At 37.2% G+C, this 14,759-nt stretch overlaps 1 protein-coding gene across 3 annotated transcripts in view; it reads left to right on the top strand.

Annotated features, from left to right (window-relative positions):
* The window catches only part of PATJ (PATJ crumbs cell polarity complex component), a 392,470-nt gene that overhangs the window by 118,487 nt on the left and 259,224 nt on the right, over nt 1–14,759 (top strand). For all 3 annotated transcript variants that reach the window (XM_040232710.1, XM_040232709.1, XM_040232708.1), the window contains exons 20-22: nt 1,082–1,477; nt 8,132–8,255; nt 13,417–13,591. In XM_040232710.1, coding sequence (XP_040088644.1) covers nt 1,082–1,477; nt 8,132–8,255; nt 13,417–13,591 — 695 coding nt within the window. The remainder of the gene's footprint in view (nt 1–1,081; nt 1,478–8,131; nt 8,256–13,416; nt 13,592–14,759) is intronic.

Raw genomic sequence — 14,759 nt, 5'->3', positions numbered from 1 at the left:
CTGATATGTAGTCCTGTAGTGTCCATTATATATATTTTTCAGTTTATACATTTTTTGTTACAATTTCTTAACTGTGTGACATGTTTAAATATACCTTCTAAATACAGTTTTTTTCTTTTTTTAAATAGGTTATAGTATTTGCCTTACTATATTAACTTAAAAGTGTCCCTGCAATGATGTCTAGCTGCAAGTGAGGAAGCAATGGGAAGGTGTAGATTCTTTTCACAAATGTACATTTATTGATATTTAATGAATAGGACTTAAAATAGGAAATGTCATTGATCCTTCAGAGGGAATTGGGCCTTATTGTGCTTAGCACCCTCAGGTCCCTTGAAGTTAGGTCAAAGGCTCAGCAGATTCATATATTCCTCAAGTGTTCCTAAGAACTCAACAAAATTTCTGCTCATGTGTGGGGACCATCTAGCTTTAGTTCTATATTCTTGCTCTTTTGATTAGTGAAGTTTGAATTAATTGAAGAGCATACTGTATTCATTCCTTTTTGTTTTATATTATTAATGCAAATGCAAAAATCACCTTTTGTTAAATGGTGTATTATAAAAGAGTCATACTCTAAGTAGTTGCACATATTCCTTATATCTTTAGTTTATAGAGAAGGTTTTGTAAACACTCAAAGAGCCATGAACTTTTGAGTTACATAAACCTGATAATCCTGACTTTTAAGTCTTTGTTTTCTTCTGAGATGGTCTGAGTGCATCCATACTTATGTGTTACTTTTTATATGAGATGCATGAGTTAAACATTCAGTGTAGCAGTTTAACAAAACTCCTGCTTCTGAGAATTTTCAGGTGGTTAATGTGTAACGAACCTTTTAGACTACTCAGTCACCTTGCCAAAGGCAGATTGTTGCCTCTTTTGTTGTTTATTTTCCAGGTTGAGGTTTGTGTGGCAGTAAGGTTATATTTTCCTTTATTGTAATGGAGAGCTGTTTGGGTTAACCATGTACTGGCATATAATACTGTTACTGCTGTTATGCCAGGGGTTAATTTTCCAGTTAATGTGTAGAGTGCAGCTTTAAGACAGAGTTTAAAGTTTCGTTTTGTTTTGCAATTTTTATTCACAGGGATTTAGAGATGAGCCCTATTTTAAAGAAGAGCTTGTGGATGAACCGTTTCTAAATTTGGGAAAGGCTTTCCAGTCCCAACAAAAAGAGATAGACAATAGCAAGGAGACCTGGGAAATGCATGAATTCATGGTCCCTAGGCTGCAGGAGATGGGTGAAGAAAGAGAAATGCTTGTTGATGAAGAATATGAGCTCTATCAAGACCAACTTCAGTCCCTGGAGTCGTATCCCTCTTCACACATGCAAGAAGCTGCTCCTGTTCCGTCCATGAAGGAGGTTCACTTTGGTGCACAGTGGTTCCCGGATCGTGAACTGCCCGAGCCTCAAGAAGCGGGACGCATGGTGAGCATGTACCCTCAGGACATGCAACAGTGTGGCTGTAACCCGGACGAAATGGTAAGGGATTAGAATGCATTTTCCGCATCCTTCCTGACTCCTCCCCTCCCCATCTCTGTGTATCAATCATGTAACTTTTAAACACACGAACACAATTTAATGAATATTTTCATCATTGGACATTTTTTCCCCAAAAAATGTACCATACAGTGTGTTGGTTTTAAGTAAAAGCTCATCATTTCTTTATTGTATAACTTCTAGTTGGAGTCAATAAGCTACAGTTGCTTTGCTGTTATGATGCGGTTTTTGTTGTTGTTGTTGTTTTTAACCTTGCTTTTTTAGTGATGTTTTCCTCCTGATACCCATTTCAAGGAAGAGTTCTTTCATCATTTGTGATTTAAAAAAAAAAAATTCCCTCAGGGAGATATAGCTCTGTATTTCTCACATAATGTGTTTGTCAAGAAAAATCAAGGCAAAATTGATTAAAAGATTTTTTATTTCTGTCTTGCTTATTCACACTGTCCTCTGTTTTATATACAATACTAAATAGAAAGTCACTGAACTCTGGAAAATTATCTTTACATTTGTGATACTGCCTGTGGACAACTTGGCAGGAAAACATTGTATTTACTAGGTTTGCTCTTGCTATTAAATCACCAGTAAACTTATTTTTAAAAATAAAATTAAGGTTAACTGGCCACCAACTGGAATCTTTTGGTAGGGATGTTTTCAATGTTTTATTTTGGTTTATTTCCTGACCCAAATTAACTTCCAAGCAAATGAAGAGGAAGTTTTCTCTATGGAGTTCGTAGCAGCGTGTTCGGAACAGTAAGGTGCCCTCCTCAGTGAGGTCAGCGACTTCCCTGCCGTGGTGTGCAAAGTGGCCTTTGTTTGTTCTCTCACAGGGCAGATAGAGCTGGGTATTGTCCTTGCCTCCCTCCGACCTTCCTCCCCTTTTCATTTCATTATGGGTCTCTCTGCTATGTGCGATGCTATATTTATGTATTTAAGGAACCCTTGAGGATTACCCTTGATACTGGACTCTGGGCAGTCTACCAGAGAACAGATGTTTTGGAATTATATGAATCATGTGAGAAGAGGTGACATAGAATCAGCTGGTACGTTGCTGTTGACACTGGTTCTTTCTATCTCCGCCAGTCCCATTCAGTCCCACGCCTGTGTCTGTTAAGTGCTTGACCTCAAACAGAATATTTAGTTATATGGAGCAAATTATGAATATATAAATAAATACTCTTGTTATGTCTGTTTTCTTCTATAAAAATAAATTTTTCCATTTACTCAAATATAAGGCAGCCTGAAATATAGTCCCATTTTAATATAAACTTTTAGAGATATAGATGAATAGTATATTCATAATATTTACTTTATATATTTAGTTAAGTGTCCCTATTTTAAAAGCTGTAAAATATCAGGTGTTTGCCTGTTCTTGGATTTAATGATGGAATTTTACTCATTTTCCTTCAATGCATATTTATGTCAGAGTCTACATTATTACTTGAATCGCTTTTTGATCTTTCAATACTGTTTTTCAGCCATACCATCTTCATTTCCATCTACGTTGTTTGAGATATAGTAACTTTTGAATCCATACTATCAGTCAAAAGTTTATTCTCAAGTATCATTGCATAACGTTAGGTTTTAAAAAAATTCCTCTTGTAAGTTTATATTGATGACCCAATCAATCCACAGTGTACCCGCTTCCTCTACTATTTATCAAGCTCATTATAAAGCTTGTTTTAACAACATTCAGTGCTCACAGTTTAAAGGACACACATCCTAGTTACTAACTTTGTTAAACTTCCCAGCTTTCTGATTCTGCTAGGTAACCTGTAGGAAACTACAGGCTCCTTAAACTGGCATTGATTAAGATTGTTTTAGCCCTAATGTGTCTTACCTAAACAGTATTTACTTTCTTTAAGTAATTATATGTTCCTGCTTTTGGGCATTAACTCTCTCTTTTAAACTGAAGTATAGTTGATTTGCAATGTTGTGTTAATTACTGCTGTACAGCAAGATGATTCAGTTATACATATGTTGTTGTTCAGTGGCTAAGTTATGTCTGACTCTTTGTGACCCCATAGACTGCAGCATGCCAGGCTTCCTTGTCACATTTTTACCTGTTCCATTATGGTTTATCATAAGATATTAAATATAGTTCCCTCTGTTATACAGTAGGACCTTGTTGTTTATCCATTCATCTATAAAAGCTTATATCTACTGACTGCAACCAGGAGGAGGGCCATCTCTTCCCCAACTCCATTCCCATTGGCAACAACCATTTGTTCTTTATTTCCATGATTCTGTTTCTGTGTCATAGATAGGTTCATTGGTATCATATTTTAGATTGCATGTAAGTGATACCATATGGTGTTTACTTAGTATGATAATTGCTATTTGCATCCATGTTGCTGAAAATGGCATTATTTTATTCTTTTTTATGACTGAGTAGAATTCCATTGCATATATCGAAACATCTTCTTTATCCACTCATCTGTCAATGGACATTCAGGCTGTTTCCATAATTTGGCTATTGTGAATAGTGCTGCTATGAACATGGGGGTGCATGGATCTTTTTGAATTATAGTTTTTCTGGACATATGGGCATTAGCTATTTTCCCCATTTCCCATCCATATTCCCACAGTGATGAGTGTAGGTGAGGAAAGAAAAACGTTTTCCTTAACCTTCTTAGGTTCCTTTGGCTAGGGCCCTGGAAATTAAACTGACAAAAGACAGATTATCAGAAGAAAAACAATTTATTAACACCTGCAGCATGCACACACAGGAAAAACTCAGTGATAGGTCACTCAAAGGAGGGGTTAGAACTTGGGCTTATGCAGCATCTTAGTGAAGGACAGTACATTTGTAGACGAGTGTCAAGATAGAGGGAAAGGGATTCAGGCTTTTGGGGTTAGCTACTGTGTGAAGGTAAATATTATGGGGGAAACTGATGGAACATAAGGGTTGTTTTAGTAATGTTTGTCATATACATTTCTCTTAGTGTCATCTCTGAGGGGGAAAGAGTCTAGAGTCGTCTTTGGTGATTGAGAACCAGAGGAGGATAGGAAACTTTTCTGTGTCTCTTCTTTTTCTTCAGCTCAGAATAATCTCTCTGCCAAAGTGGCATATTTCTGGGTGGAATATTCTGATCCTCTGTAACAGTTGTGCCCACATGAGCAGGATGGGCTCTTACTGTCATTTTGGTGGGCTCCATGCTGATCATTTATTATTTAATATTATAAGCTCTGGGTGAGTGGATTTTAAAAACACAGTCACATGCCTTACAAATATGTAATTCCCGGTACTCTTCTATTTAGAGGCTGTCCTCTAGAAGGCAGTGAAACATTATCATTCTGTCCTCATTATAGCTGATAATATCTATTTTGGGCTACAAGTATAGCTATGTTTGTGGAGTGCAAATAGTACCCAACTACTTATAAGCTTAGCTTTCTCCCCACTCTCTTATTGCATTTTAGTTGAAGGATAAAAGCATCAAGGTTGATAGATCTGGTTCTTTATTTTTAGTTGTGATCAAATATACATTATACGAAGTTGACCGTTTTAACCGTTTTTAGGCTTACAGTTTTCATGGAATGAATATACTCACACTATTGAAGAACCATTACGACCACCCATCTCTAGAATTTTTACATCTTCCCAAATGGAGACTCTGTACCCAGTAAACAATAAATGGCCCATTCTCCTTTTCCTTTATCCTCTGACAACAAACCACAGTTTTACTTTCTGTGTCTAAGAATTTGACTGTGCAAAGAACCTCATGTAACCGGAATCATACAATATGTATCTTTTGTGTCTGACTAATTTCACTTAGTGTGATGTCTTCAAGGTTCATACTTGTTGCATGTCAGCATTTGCTCCCTTTCTGAGGCTGAATAGCATTCCATTGAATGTATATACCCCGTTTTGTTTGCTTGTCCATCAATTGATGGACATATGGGTTGTTTCTGTCTTTGGCTATTGTGAACAATGCTGCTGTGGACACTGCTATACAAACATCTGTTCAAAACCAAATTTTGGGTGGTACACACCCTGAAGTGAAATTGCCAGGACATGTGGTTTTATTCTGTTTATTTTTGGGGAGAATCACGTACTGTTTTCATAGCCGCTGTGCCATTTTACACTCCTGCCAGCAATGCACGGATTTTCTAATTTTTCCACATCCTCACTAACACTTGCTTTCTGTTTTATAGATAGGTGTGAAGTGGTAGCTCAAGATAGGTGTGAAGTGGTAGCTCACTGTAGTTTTGGTTTGTAATTCTCTATTAGTGACGTTGAGCAAATATTCACATGTTTATTAGCCATCTTCAAATATTCTTTGGAAAAATGTCTAAGTCCTTTTCTCTTTTTGAAAGTATCTGATTCTTTTTGTCTGAGACTAAATTTATGTTCTCATTGTCTTCTCTATTTAGGAAAAAAAAACTGAATTGATTTTTCTAAAGGTCTAACCTTTCATATCCACTGTATTGAAACCTCAGATTTAGGTATCAATTCTTATTCCTCAGTCATAATTGCCATTAATTAAAATAACCAAATGGTTCAAAAATGATTGTAAATTTTTTTCTTTTTATTTTACTATTTTTTCTTTTTTAAATATAAATTTATTTATTTTAATTGAAGGTTAATTACTTTACAATATTGTATTGGTTTTGCCATACATCAACATGAATCTGCCATAGGTGTACACGTGTTCCCCATCCTGAACCACCCTCCCTCCTCCTTCCCCATACCATCCCTCTGGGTCATCCCATTGCACCAGCCCCAAGCATCCAGTATCTTGCATCGAACCTGGACTGGCGATTCATTTCATATATGATACTATACATGTTTCAATGCCATTCTCCCAAATCATCCAACCCTCTCCCTCTCCCACAGAGTCCAAAAGACTGTTCTATACATCTGTGTCTCTTTTGCTGTCTCACATACAGGGTTATCATTACCATCTTTCTAAATTTCATATATATGCGTTAGTATACTGTATTGGTGTTTTTCTTTCTGGCTTACTTCACTCTGTCTAATAGGCTCCAGTTTCATCCACTTCATTAGAACTGATTCAAATGTATTCTTTTTAATGGCTGAGTAATACTCCATTGTGTATATGTACCACAGCTTTCTTATCCATTTATCTGCTGATGGACATCTAGGTTGTTTCCATGTCCTGGCTATTATAAACAGTGCTGCGATGAACATTGGGGTACACGTGCCTCTTTCAGTTCTGGTTTCCTCAGTGTGTATGTCCAGCAGTGGGATTGCTGGGTCATAAGGCAGTTCTATTTCCAGGTTTTTAAGGAATCTCCACACTGTTCTCCACAGTGGCTGTACTAGTTTGCATTCCCACCAACAATGTAAGAGGGTTCCCTTTTCTCCACATCCTCTCCAGCATTTATTGCTTGTGGACTTTTGGATCGCAGCCATTCTGACTGGCATGAAATGGCTCTAAGAAGTTCTCTTGTTTTATTCTAGACTACTAACTAGTCATATTTCCTTTCTCACCTCTATTTAATATTTGAATTGAATTCTATGTACTCGAGACCCCTTTGGGTATCTGATATAGTTTTAACTCAATTATATTCATAATCTAGTTGATAAAATCTAGCAGTATTTGGTACATCAGCTTATGAGAGGTCTTTTTCTTACTGTTGAAGTGTGACCCGTATAATCATGAAAAAATTTGGACTGTTGTAAAAAATAAAATTTATATTTTTGTTTTGGACAACCTAAATTTCCAACAACAGAGAATAACACAGTGCTATTAACCTTAAAAGAATTAAGGCAGTGGTCCCCAATGTTTTTGGTACCAGGGACTGGTTTTGTGGAAAACAGTTTCTCTATGGACCATGGTGGGGGAATAGTTTCAGAATGATTCAAGCATATTACATTTATTGTGCACTTTATTTCTATTATTATTACATCAGCTTCACTTCAGATCATCAGGCATTAGATCCTGGAGGTTGGGAACCCCTGATTGAAGGTATATGTCTGTGGTGGCCATATGTTGCAATTTAATTTCATACATATAAATGTTTTTTTAATATCATAATAAAATACATCAGTGAAAGTTGTATGTTCTGGAAAGATTATAACTTTGGAAAACCATAAAAGACATGTGTACAAAAGGAAGACAGGGGAAGTGTAATAACTACTGACTGTGCTTATCTGTGGGTTTTAGGTTCAGGGAACAGGTTGTTTATTAGGTAGATAAGAGTGTAAGGGAGGACATAGCAGAGGCTTAGAACTATGAAAATTCACCAGATGTTTCTTAAGGCTGTGAAAATTCACCACGTGTTTCCAGATCAGCAATGAAGCTATTTAAGTTGTGATCCAGCATAATCTAGAATGTAACGTGTATCAACTATTGACCTTGCTTGCCTTGATAGATTGTTTATTCCTCTACCTTGGTGAATGTTTATTTGAATGCATTTATTAAAGTTTATAAAATAATTTTTTTTGTTAAAAAATCCAGTGTTTGGAAAAAACAGATTTTTACTAGCCTGTTCTCTTGCAGATATTAAGTTACTAGCATTTGTAACTGCTTACCACAGTATAAAACGTTACTTGAGAAGGCCTGTTTGCAGGGCCAGTTTTCCACTATCATTATGATCTGGATTGAACAACATTCTGGTGTTCCACATTTTATCATAAAGTGCTAATGCATTTCTGTTTTTCTTCCTCTCGAGATGAAAGAGAACTTTGGCATCGATTCCCTCTCCTCCATACCCTCAACTGAAGGAAACACTCAACAAGGCAGATTTGATGATCTGGAAAATCTTAATTCATTAACAAAGAGTAGTCTGGATTTAGGTTTGTGATTTTCATTTCTCATAAACCCAAGTTATATTATTTTGCAATCTTTCAGTATTATTTGCACATATGACAAATTTTACTGTCATATTTTCATTCATTTTATTATTTTGAATTGAAATCTGCTTATTAATTAATCTGTTTCAAAATATCTGGAAAAGTAATGTGACTCATTTCAACTTAGAGCTCTCAGATTCTGCTTTCTGTGAGGGCTGCATTTTACCTGTGTCGTTTTGCTTTTTATTAGCTGTGTGAATTACAACTAAAACTAGTGCCATATACTGAATCTGAAATAAGTCTCTACTAATATATATTAAAATCTCTGATGCTATTAAGTGATACTGTTAGCTCATTGAATGGGGTTGTTAAATATTAATAAAGAGAGACATATTTTAAACATTTATGAAACATTTTTATAGCCATATATTACAGTCAATTTTGGCACATTAATAACTTAGTTTCCATTAAAGAATGCTAAAAGTATAGTGCTTCTCCTTGCCTCTTCCCATATTGATTCTTATATATTTTTGAAAACTTGACTAAAAAGTAATCTTTCCTTATCCAACACTGCAATATCAAATATCATTGTAATATTAAGATTCCCTAGAAGAGACTGGTAAGTTCTTTCAAAGTATTGGGATTTATAGAGCCATTGTTCAGGATTTATACTGTCCTTCACCTGTTTTGACTCTAGTTATGGGAAAAGTCTTTCTCTATGGGCAGTTCTTGTGTTATATGATAATATATTGTTAGGAGAGAGAGATACCTGTAGAAAGTTATATAACTGGTTTATATGAATTCAACATTCTATCAAGTAAAATCTAAAACAATGGGGTTCTTTTAATGTCGTTAAAGATTGAAGGCATTTATGAGATGATAACAATTGCCAGTTCCCTGCCAGTCAGAATACATCATGAATAGTTAATTTAAAAAATTAAGATAGTTAATTTTGAATATCTTAGATTAAGTGAATCTATTCAATTTTTCATAATGTATAACTTGATTGTGGCTAGGAGAAAAATGTAACTTTTTTTCACAAAAATTCTCCTTGCATACTGTTTTTTGTCTTGTTTTTTAAATTCACCACATTTCTGTAGCCCTCTATTAAATACCTGAGGGAGAGTTATGGCACAAATGAATGAATGATGTGTTTGATTACCGTTGATATTAACAGTTTATAATAACATCCAGCATTGTTTCAGATCAGAGAATTGTGTCGTGCAGAGCCTCCCTGTGCACAGTCAGATGCCTGGCAGCCTCCTTGCCTTCTCACCCTAGATCCCAGTGGTATTCCCATTCCTAGTCATGATCAAAATCAAAATGTCTCCAGACAATGTCAAAAAGTCCCTTGGGAGACAGAATTGCCCCAGGTTGAGAACCATTCACTGTTTTATACTGTCAGGATTGAAAGCAATGGGCTGGAAATACAGGGTGAGTGTGAAGACGGACATTGGAGTTAGGAGAGAGAGAGGGGAAGGGACATTGTCCTCATGGGATGAGTCAGCCTTCCTCTGAGCCCTCCTCTGGGTATCATTTAAGTGACTCCAAAGTTATTTCCTCTGACTTCTGCTGCCTGCATGAGTTTCCCAGGGCCCTGTAACAAGTTACCACACACCTGGCAGCTTAGAACACCAGAAGTTAACTCTCTCACTGTTCTGGAGCCCCTGTTAATATGCTGTGCTTCTTCTGAAGGCCTGGGGAAGAATCTGTTCTTTCCCCTGCCCAGCTTCAGGTGACTCCAGCATCTTTGGGGTTGTGGCTGCTTCCCTCTAATCTCTGCCTCTGTCCTCACGTGGCCCTCTCCTCTTCTCCATGTCTTCTCTCCTTTTGTCTCTTACAAGGACGCCTGTTGTTGGATTTGAGGCCTGCTTGGATTGTCTCATCTCAAGATGCTGAATTTAGTTACATTTGCAAAGCCCTTTTCTCCATGTAAGGTCTCATTTATAGGTTCTATGGCAGATATAGATATCCAAGTGAACCATCAATCAACCTACTGTACTGCTTTAATCTAATATTGAGCAAGGCACTTGGATTCTATTTTTGGAGATTATAGCTTTAGGTATTTAGCTACATTTGTATACATTAAGCCTGTCCTCACTAGGAAAGTGTTCATAACCACATGTGTTTTGGAAAATTTTTCAAAAATCAGTGAATTTATTTTTGAGCATTCACAGCAAAAAAATTTTTGAGAGCTGCCAGAATGCTGTGTGGCAGGTGCAAGTACTTGGATTAATGCTAACCATCCGTGAACTGAGAAATTATTGATACAGAGTCAGTATAGTTTCATTCCCAGGTCCCTCAGTACTAAGCTGTTAATCTGCAATGTCACCAGGCAAACCACCCACTTCTCCAAGCTTCCCCACTTCTGCAGCTGTAAAATGGTGTAATTGGGCTAAGTGTTCTAGAAGGCCTTTTTCAAATCTGTAGCCCTTTGACTACTCTGTTAGTAATAGAGACTTTAAGAGTTACTTATGAGTAATTAAAAGTTATTTTTTGAAAACCTGTATGTAAAGGGCTATTCGTCACCCTGTACTTAATCTAAAATTGTTGTTGTTCAGTCATTAAGTCATGTCCGACTCTTTGTAACCCCATGCACTGCAGGCTGCCGGGCTTCCCTGTCCTTCACCATCTCCCAGAGTTTGCTCAAATTCATGTCCTTTGTGTTGATGTCATCCAACCATCCCATACTCTGTCGCCCCCTTCTCTTCCTGCCCTCAGTCTTTCCCAGCATCAAGGTCTTTTCTAGTGAGTCAGCTCTAAAATCAGGTATCCTCAAAGACAGAAAGTAGTTATATTTCCCAGTCTGATTGGCCCTACCTAAAATGGGCCTCCAGTGAACCTGGATGAATTTCTGTCATTGCACCCAGAGTCAGGTACACTTGCGAAATCACATAGTGGTATCTTACAATAAGCTTCTGGAGGGCAAGGCTTATATCTGATTATGTTACCATAGTGGGTGCTTAAGAACTATTTCTTGCACTAGAAGGTGATATGCTGCTCCTGTCTGGTGATTTAGCAGCATTCAAGTTCTGGCATGATTTATCGTATGCCAGTTCCCTACCTATTTTTTCCTTGTCTGGTTGCTAAGTTGTACAACAACCCCTTTTCTGCACGGATTCTTCTTGTCTTTATTTTGTTTATCTTTCTCTTCTTGCACCTCACAAAGTATAGACCTTTTGGAAATCATGCCCATTCCTCTCCTGGTAGCATTAACTTCCGTTTATCCAGGGACTTTTTTTTTTTTTAACTTTCCTGTTTTTCTAACTGTGTTTTCCTGTTGTGGCCGTTACCTAACAACCGCATAGGCCCCAAAGGATATGATTTATTTTACGGGCTCCCAGATACCATGGTGCACCTGACAAGCAGGTCTGTTAAGTCACCTATGTCAAGCACGGTGAGAGAGGAGAGGTGTGTACCTGAGCACTGCCAAGGAGGAGGAGTGGGCAAAGGGTATGGGCAGCCCTGTGTGGAGCAGGTAGTGAAAAGTTTTAAACAAACTGCAGCATCCTATGAAACTCAGTGCTGTAATTTAACAGGCTGCTTTACCAGTGTAGCTGGATGGGAATTAGCTCTGCAAATAGAGCCACAACTCTCATTTTAGGCCATTTCTGCAGAATCTCTCCCACCCAGTCCCTCCATAGGGGAGGAGGTAGACACAGGGAGCTAGAGCAGTGGTGCGTGTCTGTGGATTTGACTGCATGTGTGAATGTGGGCCCAGGGGATGGGCTGAGGGGTGCCTGATAATGGGGGAGAGGCACCTGAGACTTTCTTTAATACCACCTGAGTGTTACAGTTACTTTCACCCCCCGCTTCAGATTCTCTGCTGTATTTCCTATACTGTATTAATCAGTGTTACCAACTGATCAGATCCTGGCTCAAAGTGTCTAGACAAGATAAAAAGCAGAAGTTCAAGTGAGTTTACTAGAAAATCTGTTCAATATGAAGAAATGGAAAGTTTAAATGATGCTTATAGGAGAAGTTTTCAAAGAGTATCTATATCTCCTAGTGATCAATTTTAATTTTCTGATAAGCCATTTCCAAAATATACTATAAATGTATGGATTTAAGGGAGGCATTTGATACACCATTTTTATATTTGTATAACATAATTAAGAAAGATTGGCTGGGAATTTGTAATGGATTAGATGTAAGGGATACTGAGGTGTATCCTAAGAGCGATGAATGGGTTTATGCCAGCCTGCGTGCAGGTCTTTAAACATGTACCATAGAACTGCATGAACAGCCCTGCCCTAGTTATTCCTTTTTTCTGTAATAGGAAAGCGACACAGATGACGTTAGGTAAATTCACACATTCTGTTTGGCAAAATTCCTCGGCCTGGAATTCCCCGTCTATAAAATATGATTGCTAGTACCTCTTGTAACTAGTTTAATGTGAGAATTAAATAAGATAACAAATGTAAAAGAATTTTGGAATTTATAAACAAAACCCCTTTAAAAATGTGTTTTCATTTGATTATTTGTTTTTCTGTGCAATTTTTTTTTTTAAGTCAGTGAAATGTTAGTGTGTCTGTAATTGAGACAGCCTAGATTGACGAAGGAAAATCTGTAGTAAGATAAGGAGATGATCTCCATTGTAAAGGAGATTAGTTTTTTTTTTAATTGAAAGATTCTTTAAATTCTACAGTCATTTACATTTTTAAGAAGTTTCATATAATCCAATAATAACCCTTCCCCCTCCATGTCCCTATATTGCTCCTCTCCCCCCTCTCCCCACTGGTCACCACTAGTTTGTTCTCTGTATCTGAATCTCCATCGCTCTTGTTTTATTTGTTAGTTTGTTGTATTTTTTAGATTCCACGTATGAGTAATACCATATAGTATTTGTCTTTCTCTTTCTGACTTATAAGAAAGACTCTTTTGATAAAAGATTCATATTGCTAAAATAATATCTTTTCACTGAAGCTATGCTTAACATTGTAACCCTCTTCCACTGAGCAATCCCTATTTCCCTTCCTTGCAGAATTTTTTTTACCATAGCACTGCCACCATCTGACATGTTAAATATTTTGCTTATTTAGTTTAGTATATATAAGTCTTCTACCTGAAAGGGGCCTGCCCATGTAGATATCTATAACTCTTTGTTGAATGAATGATGAATGAATGTATCCTGTGCTCACCAACATCTGGTTTTGCTCTTTAGGCATGATGATTCCAAATGATGTGCAGGGTGCTGGCTTGCTTGTTGAACTTCCTGTTGTGGCTCAGAGAAGGGAGCAAGAAGATTTGCCTCTATATCAACTCTCCAGGACTCAAGCTGTTTCCAAGGTTTCAGCATATGCAGGAATGTTGTCTTCTAGATATACCACTGATACATGGTATGATATTATTTCTTTGCATTTTCACATTATAAAGTAGCTTTCTTTTAGCTTCTATTAAAAAACAACAACAATAGGTCATGTTTATGGTGGAACATTTGTAAAGTGTACAAAAATATTTTGAATAAAACCCACTATATTAAATGATTACTGGGAGAATTTCCCATGCTTAAAATTGTACCATATATATAATTTTGTATTCTCTCAGTTATGTGCAAAATGGATTACATAGAGTTTTTAATCAGATAATGGAAGTTAATTAAGAATTTAACAACTCAAGCAAGAAATATTCGAGGGCAAATTGAGGAAGGATTGGACTTAAGAGTTGGAGGGGCTATAGGAATTGTTGGCTGATAACATGTGGGAAGTGAGAAGGAGAAGGAGATGACCTGGGTTTCTGAATGGAGCAACTAGATGGCTAGCAGGACCATTAATTCTTTGGCATAAGATTATAGGAGCATGAACAGGTTGAAAGGAAAATGATGTGTTCAGTTTGGGACATGTTGAGGGTTCAAGTATCCATAGAACGATGAAGTGAAATGGAGTTAATTAAATACATGTCTCCAAGGATTAGTGTTGAGGTCTATCCTGATGTGGATACCTGGGGAACAAGATCAAATGAAGGTGAAACCCCTAGATTTGAATAGTCATCCAGGGGAGGCTCAAGTGATAATAGAACAGGGCCAAAACTGGAGTCCTGCAAAGCAGCAAAATTAAGGGCATGAATGGAGGAAGAAAACAGTGAACTGGAGTGAACAAAAGATAGAAGGAAATTGATGAGCTGGAGGTTGATATAGAAACCAAGGGAAGAGAGCATTTGAACAAAAGCATCATTACAGACTATTGTTACATACTACAGAGAGAGGTCACAGTAGATAAAACGGAAGTTTTCATGGGACTTGATCACATGGATGCCCTTGGTAAGCTTAGAACAGTTTCATTAGAGTGGAAATCAGAGAGTAGTGGGTTGAGAATTGAACAGAAGTCAGAAATTGGATAAAGTAAGAGTAGACTAGTGTTTTGAGAAACCTGATCATGAAAAGAGGCAGAAAGAATGCATGTTACCTAGACAACTGGAGGGCATTGTAGGACTGGGGCAAGGGGATGTATATACGTATACACATACACACACACACACACACAGACTGTAAGTGTGAAAGATCCAGAA

This window comes from Oryx dammah, unplaced genomic scaffold (genome assembly GCF_014754425.2).
Source record: "Oryx dammah isolate SB20612 unplaced genomic scaffold, SCBI_Odam_1.1 HiC_scaffold_28, whole genome shotgun sequence".
Taxonomy (NCBI): Eukaryota; Metazoa; Chordata; class Mammalia; order Artiodactyla; family Bovidae; genus Oryx; species Oryx dammah.
This window is presented reverse-complemented; position numbering and strand designations above follow the sequence as displayed.